At 48.4% G+C, this 20324-nt stretch overlaps 11 protein-coding genes across 11 annotated transcripts; 7 read left to right on the forward strand and 4 right to left on the reverse strand.

The window, feature by feature from the left end:
• Positions 1-163: 163 nt before the first annotated feature.
• Positions 164-1902, forward strand: E1B28_001014 (uncharacterized protein). The gene is made up of 7 exons (XM_043146908.1): positions 164-201; positions 256-278; positions 332-726; positions 784-960; positions 1012-1335; positions 1393-1471; positions 1600-1902. The coding sequence occupies exons 2-5, from the start codon at positions 257-259 to the stop codon at positions 1042-1044; spliced, it is 627 nt and encodes a 208-aa protein (XP_043015613.1). The 5' UTR covers positions 164-201; position 256; the 3' UTR covers positions 1045-1335; positions 1393-1471; positions 1600-1902.
• On the reverse strand, positions 1891-3843 carry E1B28_001015 (uncharacterized protein). Its single transcript, XM_043146909.1, has 3 exons — positions 3689-3843; positions 3487-3641; positions 1891-3420 (listed from the first exon to the last, which is right to left on the reverse strand). The coding sequence occupies exons 1-3, from the start codon at positions 3826-3828 to the stop codon at positions 2459-2461; spliced, it is 1257 nt and encodes a 418-aa protein (XP_043015614.1). The 5' UTR covers positions 3829-3843; the 3' UTR covers positions 1891-2458.
• Positions 3844-3906: 63 nt separating this feature from the next.
• On the forward strand, positions 3907-5790 carry E1B28_001016 (uncharacterized protein; the record flags this gene model as incomplete). Its single annotated transcript, XM_043146910.1, has 5 exons — positions 3907-4668; positions 4725-4743; positions 4797-4818; positions 4881-5262; positions 5315-5790. 5 exons carry the CDS (start codon positions 3907-3909, stop codon positions 5732-5734), a joined length of 1605 nt encoding a protein of 534 aa, XP_043015615.1. The 3' UTR covers positions 5735-5790.
• On the reverse strand, positions 5781-7541 carry E1B28_001017 (uncharacterized protein; the record flags this gene model as incomplete). The annotated part of the gene is made up of 2 exons (XM_043146911.1): positions 7402-7541; positions 5781-7346 (listed from the first exon to the last, which is right to left on the reverse strand). Exons 1-2 carry the CDS (start codon positions 7519-7521, stop codon positions 5781-5783), a joined length of 1686 nt encoding a protein of 561 aa, XP_043015616.1. The 5' UTR covers positions 7522-7541.
• A 76-nt stretch (positions 7542-7617) lies between these two features.
• Positions 7618-9114, forward strand: E1B28_001018 (uncharacterized protein; the record flags this gene model as incomplete). The annotated part of the gene is made up of 2 exons (XM_043146912.1): positions 7618-8014; positions 8074-9114. Exons 1-2 carry the CDS (start codon positions 7661-7663, stop codon positions 9112-9114), a joined length of 1395 nt encoding a protein of 464 aa, XP_043015617.1. The 5' UTR covers positions 7618-7660.
• Positions 9115-9333: 219 nt separating this feature from the next.
• On the reverse strand, positions 9334-10653 carry RAD51 (recombinase rad51; the record flags this gene model as incomplete). Its single annotated transcript, XM_043146913.1, has 6 exons — positions 10409-10653; positions 10234-10344; positions 9877-10177; positions 9696-9825; positions 9522-9646; positions 9334-9463 (listed from the first exon to the last, which is right to left on the reverse strand). Exons 1-6 carry the CDS (start codon positions 10638-10640, stop codon positions 9334-9336), a joined length of 1029 nt encoding a protein of 342 aa, XP_043015618.1. The 5' UTR covers positions 10641-10653.
• Positions 10654-10794: 141 nt separating this feature from the next.
• E1B28_001020 (uncharacterized protein) lies at positions 10795-12267 on the forward strand (the record flags this gene model as incomplete). The annotated part of the gene is made up of 1 exon (XM_043146914.1): positions 10795-12267. One exon carries the CDS (start codon positions 10795-10797, stop codon positions 12265-12267), a length of 1473 nt encoding a protein of 490 aa, XP_043015619.1.
• Positions 12268-12658: 391 nt separating this feature from the next.
• Positions 12659-14575, forward strand: E1B28_001021 (uncharacterized protein; the record flags this gene model as incomplete). Its single annotated transcript, XM_043146915.1, has 9 exons — positions 12659-12839; positions 12888-13212; positions 13265-13410; positions 13466-13575; positions 13627-13758; positions 13813-14002; positions 14056-14137; positions 14201-14461; positions 14515-14575. 9 exons carry the CDS (start codon positions 12659-12661, stop codon positions 14573-14575), a joined length of 1488 nt encoding a protein of 495 aa, XP_043015620.1.
• A 174-nt stretch (positions 14576-14749) lies between these two features.
• On the reverse strand, positions 14750-18141 carry E1B28_001022 (uncharacterized protein). Its single transcript, XM_043146916.1, has 9 exons — positions 17928-18141; positions 17630-17870; positions 17153-17577; positions 16888-17106; positions 16179-16836; positions 15953-16122; positions 15821-15895; positions 15625-15765; positions 14750-15570 (listed from the first exon to the last, which is right to left on the reverse strand). The coding sequence occupies exons 1-9, from the start codon at positions 18021-18023 to the stop codon at positions 14878-14880; spliced, it is 2718 nt and encodes a 905-aa protein (XP_043015621.1). The 5' UTR covers positions 18024-18141; the 3' UTR covers positions 14750-14877.
• An 18-nt stretch (positions 18142-18159) lies between these two features.
• Positions 18160-19049, forward strand: E1B28_001023 (uncharacterized protein). The gene is made up of 3 exons (XM_043146917.1): positions 18160-18632; positions 18680-18859; positions 18915-19049. Exons 1-3 carry the CDS (start codon positions 18188-18190, stop codon positions 18977-18979), a joined length of 690 nt encoding a protein of 229 aa, XP_043015622.1. The 5' UTR covers positions 18160-18187; the 3' UTR covers positions 18980-19049.
• Positions 19050-19119: 70 nt separating this feature from the next.
• Positions 19120-20232, forward strand: E1B28_001024 (uncharacterized protein). Its single transcript, XM_043146918.1, has 3 exons — positions 19120-19251; positions 19324-19640; positions 19828-20232. The coding sequence occupies exons 2-3, from the start codon at positions 19407-19409 to the stop codon at positions 20221-20223; spliced, it is 630 nt and encodes a 209-aa protein (XP_043015623.1). The 5' UTR covers positions 19120-19251; positions 19324-19406; the 3' UTR covers positions 20224-20232.
• The last annotated feature ends 92 nt before the right edge of the window (positions 20233-20324 follow it).

Genomic DNA, 20324 nt, shown 5'->3' on the forward strand with positions numbered 1-20324 from the left:
ACCGCACAATGTGGTCGGCCATCGTGAGAACATCCGCCCAAACCGCTACTGTCAGCCGCGACCCGTTTCGGAAGTATTACCTAAGCGCATCAGCGCGCAATAAGCCGAAGAACTGCGCAGTTGTTTCCCAAGCCACCCAAGGAGACTGCATCACAGCTTGATTTACCGCCTCACCGTATCCGACAACTTCAAGACAGCAAGGTAAGCGTTCGTCCTCTAAGGTTACAAGGAGTAATACCTTTCCCAGAACTGAAGGATGGGTTTCGCTCACAACAATGGTGAGGTTCCAGCAATCGATCTGTATCTTCTCTTCGAGCTTATCTGTCCTTAGTCCTTCATGCCAACCACTTCCGCAAGGACTGGCAACGCCGTGTAAGGACGTGGTTCAATCAGCCAGGACGCAAACTTCGTCGTCGCAATGCCCGCAAAACCAAAGCTGCCAGGCTCGGTGTTCGCCCTTTGACACTTCTGCGCCCTGCTGTACGGGGCCAGACTGTGCGCTACAACCGTAAAATTCGTGAGGGACGCGGATTTACCTTGGCAGAACTCAAGGAAGCTGGAGTCGGAAGGAAAGAGGCACGAGGTGTTGGAATTGTGGTCGACCACCGGAGAAGGAACCTGAGCGAGGAGGGCAAGAAAGTCAACGTTGAGAGACTGAAGGCTTACAAGGAAAGGCTTGTCGTTTTCCCCAGAAAAGCTGGCAAACCCAAGAAGGGTGACTCTTCTGTACGTTCCCCGTTTTATAACATTTCATTTTTCTTCTCTATTCATACCGTTTTTCAGGCAGAGGAACTCAAAGCTGCTACTATCCGCCAAGCCCTTCCCCTCCCTGATCCTTATCCCGCTGAAACGCCTCGTAAAATTACTGCCGAAGAGCGTAAATTTGAGGCTTACAAGACGCTTCGCCATTCTCGTGCTGATACGAGATACGAGGGTGTTCGTAAGGCACGAGCAGCCAAGGTATGTAGTTTTCATTGCAGTTTATTCAATTTCTGAATATTTTTGTTACAGAAAGAGGAGGAGGAAGCTGCCAAGAAGAAGTAATCGTGTCTCCATTCTTTTACCTTTTTGCCTATGTGTATGCTTTTTTAAAACCTCACGCCTCGACTCCAAGCGTACCACATGCCCCTCCGTGTCATCTCCTATGCCGATTAATGTGAGGATTTTTGGCGCCGTTTCGCATTGCTTGGTACGAAAGCAACCGTCAAAGTGGACTACACCCAAGTCACTCCTTACTTTGCTCACACCATTTGGCATTTTTGATCTCTCCATTCTTTGCCATTTTGATCTCATCGGCGGTCTATACAAGACTGAGTATCAAATTTTGTTCTTCCTGTGAATTTCTGTTGGGCACCCAGTCAGAATGAAAACAACCTGACCACCTTTATTTAGATGATAGCCCGTGTTCACCACCGTTCTCATTCGACCAACCAGCCCAGATTTTGAAGAATTGTCTTCTTCAGTGTGGTAGGTAAGTGCTTGTTCCACTGTTGTGAACAGGAATACCAACTATATACCGATCCCATGTGATGTCTTCTCTGAGGTAAAAATCACCACGAAACGTGCGGCCATTGGCACCTTCTGATCTTGACGTTGCAGATGTGATACCGATCTTCGTAAGACCCAAAACCCGGAGAATTAATTTCCACCCCTCGGCTCTTTTTAGATACGGGCTTCTGGGCAACCGGTAAGTACTATGTAGACTGGCAGGTTCCTTCGATCCATTCATCCGGTTCCCTTTGACTGATGAGTACTTGAGTCTCACAGGCGTCAGGGCAATGCTTATACCATGAACCAGATCTATCCCACACCTTCCACCCTGCCGAATCACCCAGACACCCAATCAGCGGAGCCGGCTCACTGAGACCCAAGAAGTCGGACCTGAGCAAGTTTCAACACAACTGTTAAGTATTGATGTTTGCTCCTGAGGCCTGAGTACTAAGTAACGAGTGCTTGGCATTACTTGTACTTGGTTGGAATGACGGAACATACATAATCGGGGATATTGAACGAAACAGAAAGTACACTTAATACTGTACAATACATACAGCGAGTGTGCTGGGTCATGAGCGATAAGTTAACCATGTCGAAAGAAATAGGATGGGTAGTTTATGTACAACGACATTACCGATGTCCATGATGGAATAGGTGGATGCGGACAGGGGATAGCGATAGCGGTTGTTGTACTACGGAAAGAATTTCATGAAGAAGATTTGAGAGGAGAAACCGAGACAAAGAACATGTAAAGGAGAGTCAAGTAGATGTTTAGATAGAGCGAGCCGAAGCGAGATGAGAAGGGGTAAAAGCGACCACGGAGAGGTATATCGGCAGAAAGAAAATAAGAGGAGGTAGGAAAAGGTATATCGAACTGAGGGCGGAAAAGTGTCTGGTTTGCATAGGTAGACTGGTTCCACGTGATGATTGACCATGTCTGGAGGATGATTAAAAATTATGAAAATCATCGCTGGCCTCTGACGACCCGACCAACTTTCTTCATGAGGCTTGTCTTGCGGCCGAGGCCACCTCCTGGCGAAGAGGTAGAAACCGCACCGGGGGTGGCAGAGTCAAAGTAACCAGCGCCATTCTCCCTGTGATTGCTCAAAGGGGCAGGGGGGAGTTCCTTGTTTGTGTTGTTGCTGGTGGGGTCGATGAAAATGTATGGCTCTGTAAGCTGTGAATCGGAAGGAGGGGGAGATCTGGAGTTACCGAATCTGCCGAGGAACGAATTCTGACTTCTGTGCGTAGGACGTTCTCGCTCAGTTTGCTCCCCAGAAGGATTGACATTATTCGATGAGAAGTTTGGGGAGGAGGGGGATTCCTCGTAGTCAGAGCCTACGGGAACGTTAGGTGCGTCGCGCATCTTTCGGATGCGATGCATGAGGGACTTGCTCCGCTTAGGAAAACTAGCAGAACCAGGTGATGAACTGATGATGGGCTGGTCAGCAGGCGGAGTAGTGGGATCAGGCACGAAAATGGGTTGAGGAGGTGGAATTCCGGAACGACGAGGAATTTTGTTGACTCTTGCTGCTGGATCTTCAAGATACTCGCGATACACCTCGCGATGGTCTCTGTTGTCCTTGGAAGAGCGCTGAGACGACCTGTGAGATTCTTTTCCATTATATATCGAGCTGGCTGGAGTTCCACCACGGTTTCCGCCACCGGCAGAGAATTCCTCAAACGGCTCTGGCTCGTGAACACCCCAGGCTTCGGCAAGGACATCGACCTTCTTCTTGGGAGGCTCATAATAGTCTTTAGAGAAGCCATTATAAGCCTTATTGTTTGGGGCAGGATAGGGACTGTCTCCGGAATGGAGATCGACGAGTTGGTTGGGGTCTTGCGTCCATGCCATCATGGGAGCTTTATTACGATGACGGTTTCTGGAGGGTGCACATGCATCGAAAGGACCATCGTGATGAAACACTGGAAATAAAGAGCGAGGGAAATGTCAGGAACTAACACCGAATAAGACGACGATGAGCGGCGTACTGGGACCAACACCTGAGAAATCGAGACGGTCAATGACATCTGCATGTTGCGAACCCTTCTTTTTCGGGGATTTTGGGGGGACTTTAGGTGCAGGATCCTGAGATTGGGAACGTCGAGGTGCTGGTGGGGGAGACTTGGCTAATGAAGGTGAAGGACTATGAAGGGGTCAGAAAAAAGAGGAAAGAGGAAAACGAAAACATACTTTTGAGTATGACTTCTACCCATTCTAGAACCTTTCACAGTGACGGTATCTCGTACTGCCTGGGCGATGTCTGGCTGTTGGGTCATGGTTGTTGATGACGAAGGAGGAGATGGGTCACTGAACGGGTTGGCTGAACTCATTGCGGTTAGTGGAGAAAATCGATTTCTTTCCCACGCCAAGTTACACCACATAATAACGCCTGCGCCGTGCCATTGGACATGCATTCGAAAAAGTCGCTCGCCAGGGAGCTCGTCGTCCAGCACATCCTTCAAGGCCAGCATCTCATTATCTACAACCGTCATGTTCTTCGCATTCCAAAGTTCTGGCTCAATGCCCATCCCGGCGGTTCTCTTGCTCTCCTACATTTTGTTGGCAGAGATGCAACCTCAGAACTAGAGGCCTATCATTCTCAGCAGACCCTTCGGCTCGTCGAGAAATATTCAATTGGCGTTCTTGCGGACGAAAATCCTTGGGAACCTCTTTTGCCTCCGATTGCTGCTGGTTGGATTCGTGAGGACGGGAAATGGCTTAGGCAAGCGGCTACTTTCCATCCAGAGCCTTCGCAAGTATTTTTGATAGCACAGAACTCTCCTGCGCTCCAGCAGTCGGCTCCTACGCAATACGATATAACCCCCCCACCCTCGACTCTCTCTTTGCAAGTGCAACACCAGCATGCCGCCGCCTATAAACGACTCCATAAACGTGTCACTGATGCCGGCCTCTACAGTACACCATACCTAACCGGTTATGGTCCGGAATTCATTCGTTACGTCGGTCTTGGGGCATTGTCATTCATTGCCTACAAATATGGCTGGCTCATCACAAGTGCCTTCGTACTAGGTCTCCTATGGCATCAACTCATGTTTTTCGCGCACGATCTTGGTCATATGGGTGTAACACACAGCTGGGTATTGGACAGACTCATATCTATTGTGGTTGCCGATTTCATTGGCGGTGTTAGCATCGGCTGGTGGGTCAGTGTGAGTGTCTCATATCTTATCCTTCGTTAACACACTTTTTGACTGACGTCCGATAGAACCACAATATTCATCATCGTAAGCGATAGCTTGACTCCCATTTATCACACAATAACTGACGGCATATCAAGTCGTCACGAATCACCCTTCGCAGTGCGTAAATTCCCTACTCCGCATATCTCGCTCCTAGCCGACTTCTTGTTTGAATCTCGCAGCGACCCTGACATTGAACATCTACCATTTTTCGCAATTTCTCCTCAGTTCCTTTCCAACCTATTTTCCAGCTACTATGGGCGAATCTTACCCTTCGACGCGGCTTCCCGGTTATTCGTTTCCTTGCAGCACAAATTGTTTTACATCGTGATGCTCTTCGCGAGGTTCAACCTTTACCGGCTTTCATATGAACACCTGTTCAAAAAAGCATTTGATACCAGGCGTTCTAGAGGTGGGCTCTGGGCCCACCCTCTAGAACTGGTTGGTGTCACTTTTTTCTGGTACTGGTTTGGTTGGATCGTCCTGAGGGGTTGTGGTTCATGGCAAAAGGCATTACTCTATGTGATTGTCAGTCACGTCACAACCAGCCCTTTGCATGTTCAGGTCAATGCATCTCGTTCTACAATTCAACTTATTTCTTTAACTGCACCCACAGATTGTGTTATCGCACTTCTCCATGTCCACGACCGACCTGGGCCCTACGGAGTCCTTCCCAGATCGACAACTGAGGACCACAAGCGATGTCATCTGCTCCGAGGCTATCGAGTTCATACATGGAGGTCTGCACTTGCAAGTCACTCATCACCTCTTCCCGCGACTACCTCGTCATAACCTCCGGAAGGCAAGTGAAATGGTGAAGGAGTTTGCCAAAGAGGAAGGGCTGGTATACGCTGAGTTTGGGTTTGTGAAAGGCAACAAAGATGTGCTTGGCGTTTTAAGGCAAGTTGCGGATCAAGTCAAGTTAGTAGCGAACGCTGCGTCGGTCGAAGCCAGAGAGGTAGTAAACAAAAAGTTGGCTCAGTCAACGCCAAAAGATAATGTTTTACAGGGAGCGGGGATCGTAGAGTTACGATAATTCTATGTTGCAACGGCTATCCTTCTAGAATAATTATCACCCGACATCACCCCACACGGGTCCTCACCTGTATCTCTCCGTCCTTTAAGTACCGCTTGAGTTCATCGATGCCTACTTCTTTTCGGTGAAAGATACCAGCAGCCAGCGCTGCTTCAACACCTGTTTCCCTGAAAACAGTTAAAAAGTGGTCGGCCCTGCCCGCCCCACTGCTTGCCACAACTGGTATTTTAACGCAGCCTCGCACAAGCTTTAAAAGGTCTAGATCGAAACCCAATCCAGTTCCGTCTCGGTCGATACTGTTCACCAACAACTCTCCTGCCCCTAGTATCTCGACCCCACGAGCCAATTCGCAGACGGAGATGTTCCTCATCTCCCGGCCACCCGATATGGTGCACGTGTACCACCAACTCTTACATCTCTCGGTTTCGATAGGAGAGTCTTTACCGTAAACGAGTTCATCTTTGCCACGCCCGTCGTATGTACCGGGATCGTCGACATATACCCTTTTCGGGTCGATAGAGACCACAACAGCTTGACGACCATATGCACGGGCGATAGTTTCAATGGCACTGGTTCCGTCTCCCTTGCTGGGATCGGACGATGCCAAAAGCCTTTCGACGGCATAGACAGCTTCCGAACCTATGCTCACTTTATCTGCCCCAGCACGAAAATACTCCGAAGCAACTTCGAGGGCAGTGTGCTTCGTACCATCAGGGTCTACAGTGTCTTTGATTCCACCACCAATAGTGAGGGGAACGAAAACACGTTCTGCAGCTGCACGAACGACAGCAAGCATAGGTTGATCGATAAGGGGGGAGTGGCGGAAAGATGTGATGTTCAACAGGCACAACTCGTCGGCACCTGCGGTGTAGTATGTAGATGCAAGTGCCACGGGTTTCCCGAGATTGCGGATAGCACCTGCTATTTTGACTTTTCCGCCTGCAGTGGTTGACGTCTTTTCACGTACATCATACTGGTCCCCTTTCGTAACGACAAGATCCCCTTCATCATTGGTCCGCACGTCCATGCAGGCAATGATGCGTTTGGTTAGGCTATCCCTCGGCTTTGGTTGGATTGATGGTGGCGAAAAAGCAGACGACGGACTAGATACATACTCTGAATCTGATGTACGCAGCCATCGATCAATGAGATCGAGACCTGCAGCGCCTGATTTTTCTGGATGGAACTGGCAACCGAAAACGTTGCTTCTCCTTACGGTGGAGATGAATATCTCCTTGCCATATTGTGTTGTTGTATGTGCCCATTTCGCTGCGTCTGGATAATTTTCGGGATCGTATTTGGCGCAATACGAATGAACGAAATAGTAATACGCAGATTCGCCATGTTTCTGCGGCACAGGACTGGCAGCATTCCAACCCATGTGAGGGACGGCTTTGTCTTCATCCTTTAATCTTTCTACTGTAGACAGTATGATCCCCATACCGAGAGAGGGTGACTCCGAGGACGCTTCGAACAGGACTTGCATGCCAATACATATACCAAAGTAGGGCTTCCCGGATTGAATATATTCTCTGAGAGGCTCAAGTAGACCTTTAGATCTGAGATTCTCAACAGCAGTGCCAAAGGCACCAACGCCGGGGAAAATGAGGGACTGAAAGCACATCATTATCGAGGGAATATAGAGTAGTAAAATGAGATGAACTGACAGTAGCCTCACGGAAGTCCGATGGATTCGATATCCATCGAAATGGGTGACCAAGCTTCTTGAGAGAATTTGCTAGACTCTGAACGTTTCCTGCACCGTAATCGAGGAGATAGAGGCCCATCGTCGTTGAGTGAAAGCTTTTGTGTAATCTAATCTTATCTCCCGATGTTATCTAGTGCTTATTATTTTTTTGACACAATCTTATAAGTACGAGCCATGACTCGCCTCAAATTTCTTCAGCCTACCTTCACACCATCACCATGACCAATCCAATTGCTATACGTTCAGCAGTTTCGGTCTCAGCCTCCCCTGGCACCGACTCCTCCAACCTGCACGAGAGGTTTGCCCAACGCCAAGAGGTGCGTGCCGGGCAGCAAGGGATCAGGCAGTCAAAAGTCCTGCACCCCGTCGACAACGAGAATCTTAGAATGCTACTTCTCGAAAGCGTCAGCCAGGAAGCCGTATCAGCATTCAGAGTCCAGGGATATCACGTCGATCATCACACGAAAGCCATGTCAGAGGACGAGCTCGTAGAGAAGATAGGCGCGTACCACGCCATCGGCATCAGGAGTAAAACAAAAATTACCGCACGAGTCTTGAAAGCTGCAACGAAGGTATAGTTTTTCATGTCGTTCTTCCCAAATCGCGCGATTCTGACTCTACGTCTCGTAAGCTCCTCGCAATCGGTTGCTTCTGCATTGGTACCAACCAAGTCGATTTGAAAGCCGCTGCATCTGCCGGTATCCCGGTTTTCAATTCCCCATTCTCAAACTCCCGTTCCGTTGCCGAGCTAGTTATGTGCGAACTCATCGCACTTTCCCGCCAGCTATTTGAACGGAGTTACGAACTTCGTCAGGGCATCTGGAATAAGCAGTCAAAGGGATGTTGGGAGATACGTGGCAAGACCCTAGGGATTATCGGTTACGGACACATAGGTTCTCAACTTTCCGTCCTCGCCGAATCCTTTGGCATGCGCGTCAAATATTACGACGTAGTCACTCTTATGCCTCTAGGTATGGCGCAACAGCTTCCCACTCTGGAGGCCCTCCTCGCAGTGTCGGACTTCGTTACTCTTCATGTGCCCGAGGTTCCTGAAACCGTCAATATGATTTCGGCTATACGATTGTCGCAGATGAAGAAGGGAGCCTATTTCCTAAACAATGCGCGAGGGCGTGTCGTCGACATTCCAGCCCTCGTCCAAGCCCTCAAATCCAATCATCTAGCAGGAGCTGCGATCGATGTTTTCCCTTCAGAACCGGGGGCCAATGGTGCTCCATTTGACGACCAGCTCAACTCTTGGGCCAGTACTCTTCGATCGCTTCCGAACGTCATCCTTACCCCTCACATTGGAGGTTCCACCGAGGAAGCACAACTTATGATTGGCCAGGAAGTCTCCACAGCCTTAAACCGGTATCTAGGCTATGGCACGACATTGGGTGCTGTCAACTTCCCGGAGGTGGACCTTCGGCAAATCGCTGCAGAGGAGGTTGATCGCGTTCGTGTGTGCCATGTACACAAAAATCAGCCTGGTGTGTTGAGACAGGTGAACGAAGTGCTATCACCTTATAACGTGGAGAAGCAATATTCCGATTCCAAGGGCGACATTGCATATCTTATGGCAGATATTGCTGACGTTAGTCCTGCGGATGTCAACAAGCTGCAATCTCTCATCAGGGAATCCAGCTCCAATATCTTAACGCGTCTACTGGCTTAGAGCGTACTGCGGCTGGTTCGTGCTGGTTCACTTGGTGTGCTTGCGCCGGGATATCTTCCAGAACCCAATCACCGGTTTGATAGACAGTGAGGACCCGGTCTATTGTATATTTTTGTAAGCAGGCAAAACATAGGTTATATAACATCCGACTATGTTATCAGAAAGGACAGTCATGCAAACACAGTAAAATGAAGATGAAGTGCAATAAACAAACAATAGTTAAGTCTCCTCCTCTGGGTCTCCAATACCGCTCGGAAGAATGGCGAAATGGGTCTCCATCTCTGGCAAACAAGGGGAATCGTATATCTTGCATGAACGTGTGTTCCCTCTCGACTTCTTCAATTGTAGGCTTCGTAAACGGAATAATTGAGCGATGGTGGGGGTGATAGGCACGATGTCATACATACCGAGTTGTAGATGCATGTGCCATGATATTTCCCCCGATCGGTTTCTTCTCGTTTCCAGCATAGGGCCCGGCAGCTGCGTCCGGATTAGACATGACCTGATTTGTAACCACTACTGCGACACCAAACTGAGGATAATTTGAGCAAAGAAAACAATACCATACGGAAAGAAAATACCTCGTCTGCTAGCCGTTGTAGAGTACGCAAGAACTTGCCAAGATGATTTTGACGGGAGGATAGTTCACCACGACCGCTGAAATCAGTCCGGTATAATGCAGTACACGAATCTACAATGAGAAGACAGAATCTAGCTGCCGGGTAAGTGATTTGACTTGCTGGTTAAGCGCATATATCCCACCTGGACTCCGACATCAAGGCACTCGCGCTCGTCAACAGAGCGTTCTGGTGATCTGCATTGTATGCTCGAGCATATGCCACATTGTCGAGGACCTCTTCCCCATTGAGACCATATCGTTCGGCCACCGCTAACAGTCGGACTGGACGAAATGTCCCTTCGGTATCGATGTAAAGACACTTTCCCTCTCCTCCACCCATACTGACCGGAAGTTGACATGTTACAGCAAGCGTATGGCAGATCTGAGATTTTCCCGTTCGAAATTCTCCAAATAGTTCTGTAATAGCACCGGTCTCGATCCCGCCTGCGACGATACGGGTCACATACATTTTGCTTGAGGTGGAGTGGGTAAGCACTCACCGCCGAGCAAGGCATCAAGCTGTTTGGAACCTGTGGTGATGTGAACAAGCTCTGATCGACGAGCGTGAACTTCAGTAGCACTTTGAAAGCCAAGAGGGACAATTTTCTGGGCTACATTTGAAGGAAGCGATGCATCAGACGTAAGCCCAGGAGTAGAAGCATAGACTATACACACCTTCCGCCAATATCTTATCCGCCTTTTGCTCAGAAATACCTTTGATCGTTATAAGGTGCTTCTTGGGAGTGAACGCGACTGCCTCGACGGTGTTCAGACCGGCATCTGAGAGCTTCTTGATATCGTTGGGGTGGATACCGGCCTCTTGAAGCTTACTGACGAGAAGAGGACCAGAGAATTGGTGGTCTTCTCCATGTTGATCTTGTGGATCTTGAGAGCCTGCTTGGGACATGCTTGTTAACGAGCGAGCCTAGACGACCGACTCATTCACGTTCACGTGGTCGCATTTCTGACGTAAGACGAATTGTGCCGGCAAGCCTTCTCTGCCTAAATAGTAAGCTCCTCGAAATTTACTAGTTCGCTACTGAACCTCTTTCTTAGCTCTAATGTCTTTGCGTGTGCCATCTCTGACAATTACAGTCCTTCCACCCGAGACCTTACTCGAGATATTCACCTGGGGAAACGAGATCGAAGTCCGTGATCTAGCTTTTCGGCCTTTCGACTCGTTTATGGACCCGTTTATGGACCCTTCATTTTCCAAGTTCTGTCTATACGTCGCCAGCGTTTGTCGCTCATGGAGGAACCTCGTCCTCACTACACCCAGTCTGTGGACCAACATAGTCATAACCATCGACAACATTGAGCAGGCCAAACTTTTCCTTGAACGCTCCTCTCCTTGTCCTATCTCACTTCAAGTATATGCCACCTTGTTTCCCCAAGACATCATCTCCACCACAATGCCCTATTTTTCTCGCCTGCGATCTCTCACGATAAAGGCGCGCTCCCCTGAAGAAGCTGCCGTGTATTCCGATCTTTCCTCCATGCCACTCTTGGAAGAATTTTGTGTCATCATTCGTTCACGGCCGGGAGCAGATCCAGAACGAGATGAGTTATTATACAACCTCATCCGGAATGTCACTACATTGCGCTCTTTGACCTTCAAAGGAATACTGCCCCAGGATTTCGAGTCCTTATCCTGGGAAAACCTCAGTTTTCTCAATATCAGACGATTTCAACCAACATACACCCAGTTTCGAGACTTGTTCAGACGAGCCACGCGTCTTGAGACGCTATACCTATCCACATTGGAGGGAGCTCCTGATTTGACTGATGATCATCAGGAGCGCCCTCCAATTGAGGCGCCTTCCCTGAAATATTTTTCTGTCAGTTTCGGGCCAAGGCATGACGGTACAGAGTGCCGATGTCCTTTGTCGTTGTTGCTCTTGAATAACTTGGAAACTCTGACCGTTAATGGGAATGGGGAGACTTCGTTTTCTCTGTCCAATCATTTCTCGGGCGGTCGTGCCTCGACCTCGTTCACAAAACTGTCCAAGATGCGGCTCGTGTTTATCAACCTGACTACGCAGGACGTCCACTTTTTCCGTGCTTTGAATAACGTATGCCGATTGGAGCTTGAGAATGTTGGGGGAGAGCTTTCATTGAACATAGCTGAGCCCTTTGAGGGTTTGAAACCTCTCCCTCTATTGAAATACGTTACTTTTCGCACGTTTGGCCGGGAGGATCTTGGTTGGTTGAAAAAGCGGTGTGCAATCCAAATTTCTCAGCTTCTAGTCGAGGTCCCGAGAGCGCTTTATTGCGACGACCTTGTATCCTCTGCTCCCCCTCCTTTGACGTATAGGCCTATTGATGAAGTCAACCCGCCATATTTCCCATATGACCATGATGACCCCTGGGGCACCGGAATCAATGAAGAAGCTGACGATCTTGAGTACGAGGATGATGGGTTTGAAGATTACGATGATCATGAGGACTACGTGGACTACGACTACTACGAGAACTACGAAGACTATGAGGACTATGAAGATGAAGATTTCGTCGAAGGAATTTACGGTGTGTAATCATAGCGCTCGTTGTTTTGCTGCAGAAATGTTTCGACCTCCGCGTGGACATTCGTCCTCTTTAATACTCCTCCCAAATTGAGCACAGGAAGTTGTCGAACGAACCTGTCGTAAAAGTTTTGGTCGGGATGGATTGCCGAATCTCACCGCGTGATCTTTATTTCAGGGCAAAATTCTGCTTAGGTGAAAAAATTCGGCATCTATCCGATTGGTCCGGATGCTAACCGCCGAATTTGCCCCGAAAGGACAAACTTCGATTCAGCCGATTTGCTGCCGAACTTCTGAAATGAATGTGCGCAGTGTAGTATGTCAAGCTGGTGCGAACGGAAGGACGGTTCCGGCGTGTGTCTAGTAGATATAATAACCAGACCACGACGCTTCGATGTCCATCATGGAGGGCCCAATTGTCATCGCCGCTTTGACCCTTATCGCCGTTGCGGTTCATCACCTTATACGCAAATGCTCGTTACCACTGCCACCTTGTCCTCCCCAAACAATTATTGGCGGTCACTACAACATTTTCCCACAACAACAGGCCTTCCTCACCTTTACTCGGTGGGCAAGAACATATGGTGAGGAATGTAAGCATACCTGTGTACCTCGATCTAACAGGTTCAAAGGCCCGATATTCCATCTACGTCTTTTCAATAGATATACGATTGTCTTGAATTCGGGCAAAGTGGCCCTTGACTTATTGGAATCTCGTTCAAGCATCTATTCGGAACGTCCTTATTCCGTTTTTATTAACAAGATCCAGGAAAGGAGCTTGAGCGTCTTCTCGATGTCATTACATCATCCTCGGTTTCGCGTCTATCGCAAGATGATGCATTCTGGACTTGGGCCACGCGCTGTTCAAAGTTACCATCCCTTGCAGATACAAGAAACAAATATCCTGCTGAAGGCGCTTGCAGACACTCCGAAGGAATTCATTCCTCATCTGAGAAGGCATGCTCAAGTCTAGGTTGTTGGGGTGTTTCATTATTCAAGTTCTACACAGGAATGCTGGAGCTCTCATCCTGAAAGTGACCTACGGTTACGAAGTATCTGGCAATTATGACACTTTCATACAGCTTGTTGAGCGGGCATTCAAGCTGCAGGCGAGTATAATTGGTCGTCCGTTCCCCGTCGAGTTTTTTCCATTCCGTGAGTGTCAAATAGCTATGTTAAAGCATGAAATGCGCTCAATCTCATGAATTAGTTCGCTTTCTACCATCATGGTTCCCGTTCACCGAATTTAAGCAAGCAGCAGAGAAACTCCGTGAGGTCCGACCTGAGGAATGGCCCTTTCAGTGGTCAAAGCGTCTCATCGTGCGTTATCAAAGAGTCTTTCGCAATCTCACGCTTAGGGGATACGAACAGGACTCGGGTGAATACGTGGACTCGTTTGTATCTCGTTTCCTTCGCCCTGAGGACGGAAAGTTACCAGGAGACGAAGATATGGACATCCTTAAATGGTGCGCTGCTGCACTCTATATCGGCGGTGCAGACACGGTAAGTATTCAGGTTAATTAAGCATCAATAACAGACGCTAATTATGTTTTCTAGACCGTCTCTGCGATGACATCTTTCGTCTACCTCATGGTGACTAACCCAGAGGTCCAAATGCGCGCTCAAGCCGATATAGATCAGGTTACGAAAGGTGATCGACTCCCAACCCCAGACGATGAGGCCGCTCTACCGTACATAACCGCGGTCATCAAGGAGATTCTTCGCTGGGGGCCTGTGGTGCCTCTGGGTATGTTCACTTCGTTTTGGCGACTCTTTGCACTGCTAAATACCTCACGAAAGGTCTACGCCACAGCGTGACTCAAGATGATATCTATAACGGGTTCCGAATACCCAAAGGATCCACCGTGATAGGAAATGTCTGGTTCGCATTCATTTGTTCGTTTCTCAATCGAGGGCAGCCTTCACTAACAAACGCACACTTCAGGGCTATGACACACGACCCGGAATTATATCCTGACCCGGAGAGATTCAATCCCGATCGTCACCTCGGTGAAGATGCGCAGATGGATCCGTTCAAATTCGTGTTTGGCTTCGGAAGGAGAGTCTGTCCCGGATCCTACCTTGCTGAACGATCTCTATTTCTCAACATTGCCAACATTCTTGCTGTGTTTTCACTCGGGAAGGAGACCGATGGTGATGGACGTGTTCTTGAACCACCAACAGAATGGTATGGCGGTACGACGTCGTAAGTGTTCTCCGTTGTGTACTGTTTTCGTGCTTGAGCTGGTGTCGTCGCAGGCATCTCAAACCGTTTCCCTGTGCGATCAAGCTACGTGTTCCCAATCTGCTTCCTCCATGACCTTTTCCGTATGCATGTATCTTAATATGTAAAGACCATACCCCGACCGTGACTGAGACAAGTTCCTCCGAAAATGAGATGGTCGCCAGTACCCTTGTTGAACGGTTCGAGAACAGAAAAAGACGAGGCTTATAGCCGAGAAGAGACACCGCAGTGTTACCCGATGCTTTCTAAAATGGTTCTCTTTTCTGAGGTTATCAAATGTGCAGCAGCTCCCGGCCGGTTTGCATGCATAGGTCTACGAGCGACATATGATCAATAGATAGAAGAACGTACACTTGATTTTCTCTAAATTTCGTGTGCTAGTGATTCACTATCCGTTCTCCCCGTTCAAGCACAGGTGTCGTTTCCCCTTGACTAGGCCTCCCCTTGCCTCTCCCTGACGGTTTATGTGTCAAGGTATCGACACGCAATCTGACTGTTTGATCTCCTTCCTCACTAGGAACCTCGTCCCCGGCTTCATCGTCCCCTTGGCTTTGATAGTTTACTCCTACACGTCTCACCCAGCTGACGCCGTCGACCCACTTCAATGAGCTAGCTCCGACCTTTCTTATCTTCCGATCTCTCGACCGCCACCGCATTGCTTCGTGACTCGCATTACTTGCTCTACTTGCACTCCGGGACATGGAGCTCGGCGTTGGTGGTGTGCCAATCACGGCCCCAAACCTCTTCTCTCCGGGTCCCATCTCCCCAAATATACTCCCATTACCACCTGGCAATGCTCCAAGCATGCGAGGGTTAGTGGGGAAGACTAACGGAAGCATGTACCTCGAGTCCAAAAGTTCTCCTAACACCTTTGGAGGCGAGACCGGCTCCCAGTCAGATTTATCTCTGTGTCTATCGAAAAGTAGGTCTATAGATTCTTGAGCTGAAATTGCTTCCGATGAGTTTGTGGACGTAATAGAGCTGTTTGAAGCGGAATTATCGATAGAATGGGTATCGTTAGGTGAAACACTCCGGCCCCGTTCCTGTTCGCCGACCCCAATAGTCATTTGCTGCGAAGGCTGACTGAGCTACGATAAAGAGACGAAATAAGAAACTTTACTAACTTCCTTTCGCAAGGCCTCAACCCCAAGCTTTACACGTTGTCGTTCCCAGTCCTTTTGTAGCTGGGTCAGGTATTGGATACATTCTTCAGTCATCCGGCCTTCGTTGACTTCGTACTTGTAATCACGTACGGCACGGCGCATCTGGGCGCAGAAAGTGAACGGTCAGATTGATCTGTGCATAGACACCTAATCATACCTGCAAAGGGTTTACATTCTTCATCGTCTGTATCATCGCGACAAGGTTAGGGAACTCCGTTATTGAGGATAGGCACTAGAAAAGGACGTTAGCTGGTTTTGACTCTAACACAAGACACAGAAATCAAAACACCTGCAGCCAGTGAATTAGTTCCCTCACAGGAGTCAAATGGCTCTGTACGCCGCGAGGTAAACCCATCTGTATTACCCACTCCTCCAACACGGACAAATTAATACCGATCTGAACAGCACGCGAGCGACAGAGGTACTTCTTTCTAGTCAGGACACGGTTGAATATTTCGCCTACGAAGGGCATGTTTATATGTGTCACAGTAAGATGAAACGATAGAGCGACTCACATGCAGTCCAATACATGACCTGACTCCATAATTGTGTTATCAATGCAGGATTTATGTTCATTAAAACCAATAGGGTCTGGAGTGCAGTAAGGAAGTTGGTCAATTTCGAGAGGTCTGTTTCTTTCTCCGGTTCGGCCGAAGGATCGTTGAACAATGACTGTAAGGCCACACTACCCGAACGATTGCGAGAGGTGCTTAAGCTTTGTCGTATGGACGACGAAAATGACTGTATACTCGGTGAAGGGGATGGTGGTCGATAATTAGGCCCTAAGCCGGGACTTTGAGGTGGAAACCGATTTGGAACGGGACTTGAAGGTGTAGGTGGTAAGGGAGAGCCTCTCAAGGTTGACTGGGCAGACGGAGTAGGCGGAGCCTTTTTCTTGAACGGTCTGAAGAACGACCAGTCTGACTCAAACTGGATCGAATCGTCGACAAACTGAGAGTAATCTAAGAGCGCGGCGTCCAAGAGGGAGTCGATCTTGCGTTCTGCGAGACGAATAATAAAAACGAAGACGGAATTGATAGTTTCCTCAATTAATTCGAAGGAACCCAACATTTCGCACGCTTCTGCAATGGAATCGTCGCATTGCATCAGATGCAACCAAATTGTGCAGTTGCGCAGCCAGAAGATGAGGCAGGTGATGTCATCCGGTCGGTTCTAACGGTAGACTTTTAGTACGTGAAAGGAAGATCAACGAAGAAGTCGCACAAAGAATACATCCTCAATACACTCGGTTGCACCCAACATGAAATCTTCCAGCCATGTGTGATCGCAAGTCAAGCACGCAAATCGGGCGAGCATGTACAGAAGATTAGCCGGTTGACAGTCGCGAAAGGATGGGGGATAGTTAGTAATGAGGGATTCGTATATATGAGGGAGGGAAGTCGGAGAGAAAACCAGCATGGACGTGTAATCTGCAGGCGGGGTCTACTTGGCGGTTAAAAACGTTAACGAGGGCAGAAACAGGGCTCACATAAACATGGTCCTCCTCCTCTTCCTCGGTATCATCATCATAACCGTCTTCATCTTCATCTTCATCATCTAAGGAGTCGTATCCATAGTCTTCCTCACGACGTTTCCACCAGCTAGGTTCAATACCCAGTTGCTTGCCAACATCCTCTCTTATGTTGTCTCTAACTCCTTTTCTTTTCACCCTTTCTTCGAGCTGCCGTCGTGTCGCCTCCATTCTGCCTCCGGTCCAACCTTCACCGCGCATAGCTTCTTCGAGAAGAAGAGCAACATCAGCTCGACCGGGTATAACGCTATGCGCCGTCACGATGTCCAGAGGAGTAAGTCCCCGTCGTGTAGTAGCGAAGGGGGAACATCCGTGTGTCATTAAGTAAGAAACAAGAGTTGGTGGCGATAAGAGGGCTGCGTGGTGCAATGGTGTCCATCCAGCTATGAATCGGGTAAAGGAAGAGAACATGATATAAGAATCGAGGGGGCGTACCATTATCAGCATTCAAATCGGCCCCTTGGAAGATTAATAACCTGACACACTCTTCCCTCTCTACGTCTCTCTCGCTTTCACTACCAAAACCATGTATTGCCAGACTGACCAAGCCTACTCCATCTTCATCTCTGACACTCAAATCCACATGCATCTGTGCTTCTGGTTGGACCAAAAGAAACTGCAACACGGAAAGCTCTCCATAAACGCAGGCCCGAGTAAGGGAATGAGAGACTAGAAGCTGTTTTTGATGAGGATCTAGACCAGAATGCGACGAAAGATCGATGGACAGACTCGCCGCCGTCGGATAAATGGGACTGAGATCAGGTTCTGGCGAGAAAGAAAGGTCTGAAGATGAAGAACGAGTAGAGGTAGGTGAAGCAGGTCCTAGCATGAGGATCGGGCATACAGAGTGTATACAGACTCTAACGCCGCTATAGCGGTGGGTTGCGGCTAGTCCAAGAGCTCCTTAAGAACGTGTACAATGTTGTGTAACCTAAGTTAAGCTCGTTTCCAGGCTGAGGCAAGATGCCGTGCCCCGCCTTTGCCGGTTACGCGATGTCCTCACAGAAACGTCCACCATCTGAGGATCTCGACGATATCTCTGCCTCTGAAAATGAAGATCACTATGCCTCTGGCTTTGGAACCGATGAACCAGCCGACTCTGGCAACGAGATCCTGTCCATGAAACCACAGAAATCCCGGCAGACGAAAAAGCGGAAAATTCGTGCGACAGGCGCCTCCTCATTCGGAGCTACTTTACAATCGTTATTGGCCACATCTGTTCCTACGCAAAGTAGTGATTCGAATGCACCAATAGCACCGCTGGCGCTGAAGCCATCCGTCGGCCGGAAGCTCAACAATGAAAAACTGGAGATGAGGGCCAAGCGGATTGTACAGTTGGAAAAGAAAGAAAAGGAGGATAAGGGTCGAGTCAAGGATGTGATCGGTGGTTGGGGTGTGGAGGGAGAAAGAGGATTAAGAAAAGTAGCTCAGAGGGGTGGTACGGCTAATCTGCTTCAATACATCTTTTACTCACCATCTACCTAGTCGTCAAACTCTTCAACTATATTCAAGAGTCCCAAAATCAAACTAGCGCAGCCGTAGAGGAACTTAAAGCAGCAAGAGGCAGTGGTAAGCCTACATTAGCGGCACCCTCCATAACAGAGAAATGGAACGGAAAGAAGAAAAAGAAGGACCAGGATAATATTCTAGGTAGGGGGAAGGAATGTAAGTTCATTTATTCATGGTATAGAATCACGGTTCTGAAATGCTTTCTACTTAGCGGCTGTTGGCAAAGAGGACTTTTTCGATATGATACGGACTGGTACTGTAGTGCCCAAGGCATAATTAAACGGCTGTACAGTAGTCAATTTTTAAATTGAGCCGTATGCTGCCGGGGGCTGTGTTTGCCTTTTGACCTGCCCTCAAGTTTGAGAACACGACTTAGTATATATACGACCGTATCTTTTTTGCTACTGTCATGGTCCGTACAACTCTTCAAGTTTCCTGTCTCATGCTCATCAACCACATTCTCAGGCTTCGGCACCTGCAAACACTAAGAAGATAATACCTCAGGGAGAATGGGACAGACGATTACATCAAGTGCCTTTGACGAAACTGTGAGTGCCTCCGTTTCCAATGGCAGTGAAGGCTTTAGGATGAACTTTAATTGGGAATCTCTCCGATCAAAGGATGAAGAGTAACATTTTTTGCATGTATTATCTGAAAAGCGCTTCACTCTGCTCAAGCTTTTCTTTTTTTCTGTAAATTTCCAATGCTAATTTCACTTTCAAGGGATCTCAACCGTTTGATCATGGACTATCTGATAATCGAAGGATACAAGTCCGCTGCTGAGGAATTCGCAAAGGAGGCAAAGTTTCCTGGTGTATCAGGAAAGCCTTTGGATGTAGATTTCGACAGCATCGAAAGTAGGATGAACATTCGGGAGGCGTTGCAGCGGGGGGACATTGACGATGCGATTCGAAGGGTGAATGAGCTGAATCCAGAGGTAAGTCGGTGCTCTCTCAGTATACCAGAGGGTTAGCAAAGAGCGTCGAGATGATTAAATCTTTCATGCACCATTCCAAGGCCATAATTATGGCCGGTGAAGAGAATAACACCAAAACTTCAGTCTTCAATATGATTGCGCTCAGATTGCTAGAAACATAGAACTTCACTGACTAGAATTTACGTAGATCTTGGACACGAATCCTAGTCTCTACTTTCACCTACAGCAACAACGAGTGATTGAGTTGATACGTCAAGGCCGAATTATTGAAGCATTGCAATTTGCGCAAGAAGAACTGGCGCCTCGTGGGGAAGAGAATCCTGAGCTTTTGAGTGAGCTAGAAAAGACGATGGCTTTATTAGCGTTCGAACGGTGCGATGCGAAGCCGAATGGGATTGGGGAACTGCTCTCTGCTGGACAACGGTTAAAGACTGCTGGAGAGATGAACGGAGCTATACTGGAGAGTCTAAGCCAGGGAAAAGAAGCGAAACTGGAGAGTTTATTAAAGGTAATGGTTTGGGGCCAGAAAATGCTTCGGGAGGAGGTGAACCTGGAGGATGTGCCTAGTATAAACGCGGTGTGACATTCCGTGACATGTACATATATAGGTTCCATTACTAACACCTGGCGTGCTTGGAGCCGCTGGGAGTCGGTCGTCGTCCTCGTCGCCCTCAGCCCTCACGC

The sequence above is a fragment of the Marasmius oreades genome, chromosome 1 (genome assembly GCF_018924745.1).
Source record: "Marasmius oreades isolate 03SP1 chromosome 1, whole genome shotgun sequence".
Classification (NCBI taxonomy): Eukaryota; Fungi; Basidiomycota; class Agaricomycetes; order Agaricales; family Marasmiaceae; genus Marasmius; species Marasmius oreades.

Excerpts from the sequence above, each read along its gene's own strand:
- E1B28_001023 (XM_043146917.1), top strand. The coding sequence starts at position 18,188 with ATGTCCTCACAGAAACGTCCACCATCTGAGGATCTCGACGATATCTCT. Across the intron at positions 18,633-18,679 it reads AAAAGTAGCTCAGAGGGGTG|TCGTCAAACTCTTCAACTAT; the intron begins GTACGGCTAATC and ends CCATCTACCTAG. Across the intron at positions 18,860-18,914 it reads TCTAGGTAGGGGGAAGGAAT|CGGCTGTTGGCAAAGAGGAC; the intron begins GTAAGTTCATTT and ends CTTTCTACTTAG.
- E1B28_001014 (XM_043146908.1), top strand. The coding sequence starts at position 257 with ATGGGTTTCGCTCACAACAATG. Across the intron at positions 279-331 it reads GGGTTTCGCTCACAACAATG|TCCTTCATGCCAACCACTTC; the intron begins GTGAGGTTCCAG and ends ATCTGTCCTTAG. Across the intron at positions 727-783 it reads CCAAGAAGGGTGACTCTTCT|GCAGAGGAACTCAAAGCTGC; the intron begins GTACGTTCCCCG and ends ACCGTTTTTCAG.
- E1B28_001024 (XM_043146918.1), top strand. The coding sequence starts at position 19,407 with ATGCTAATTTCACTTTCAAGGGATCTCAACCGTTTGATCATGGACTAT. Across the intron at positions 19,641-19,827 it reads TGAATGAGCTGAATCCAGAG|ATCTTGGACACGAATCCTAG; the intron begins GTAAGTCGGTGC and ends GAATTTACGTAG.
- E1B28_001022 (XM_043146916.1), bottom strand. The coding sequence starts at position 18,023 with ATGCTAGGACCTGCTTCACCTACCTCTACTCGTTCTTCATCTTCAGAC. Across the intron at positions 17,107-17,152 it reads AGGAGGAGGACCATGTTTAT|ACCCCGCCTGCAGATTACAC; the intron begins GTGAGCCCTGTT and ends ACCGCCAAGTAG. Across the intron at positions 15,896-15,952 it reads AACTAATTCACTGGCTGCAG|TGCCTATCCTCAATAACGGA; the intron begins GTGTTTTGATTT and ends GTCCTTTTCTAG.
- E1B28_001015 (XM_043146909.1), bottom strand. The coding sequence starts at position 3,828 with ATGAGTTCAGCCAACCCGTTCAGTGACCCATCTCCTCCTTCGTCATCA. Across the intron at positions 3,642-3,688 it reads GGTAGAAGTCATACTCAAAA|TCCTTCACCTTCATTAGCCA; the intron begins GTATGTTTTCGT and ends ACCCCTTCATAG. Across the intron at positions 3,421-3,486 it reads TTTCTCAGGTGTTGGTCCCA|TGTTTCATCACGATGGTCCT; the intron begins GTACGCCGCTCA and ends CTTTATTTCCAG.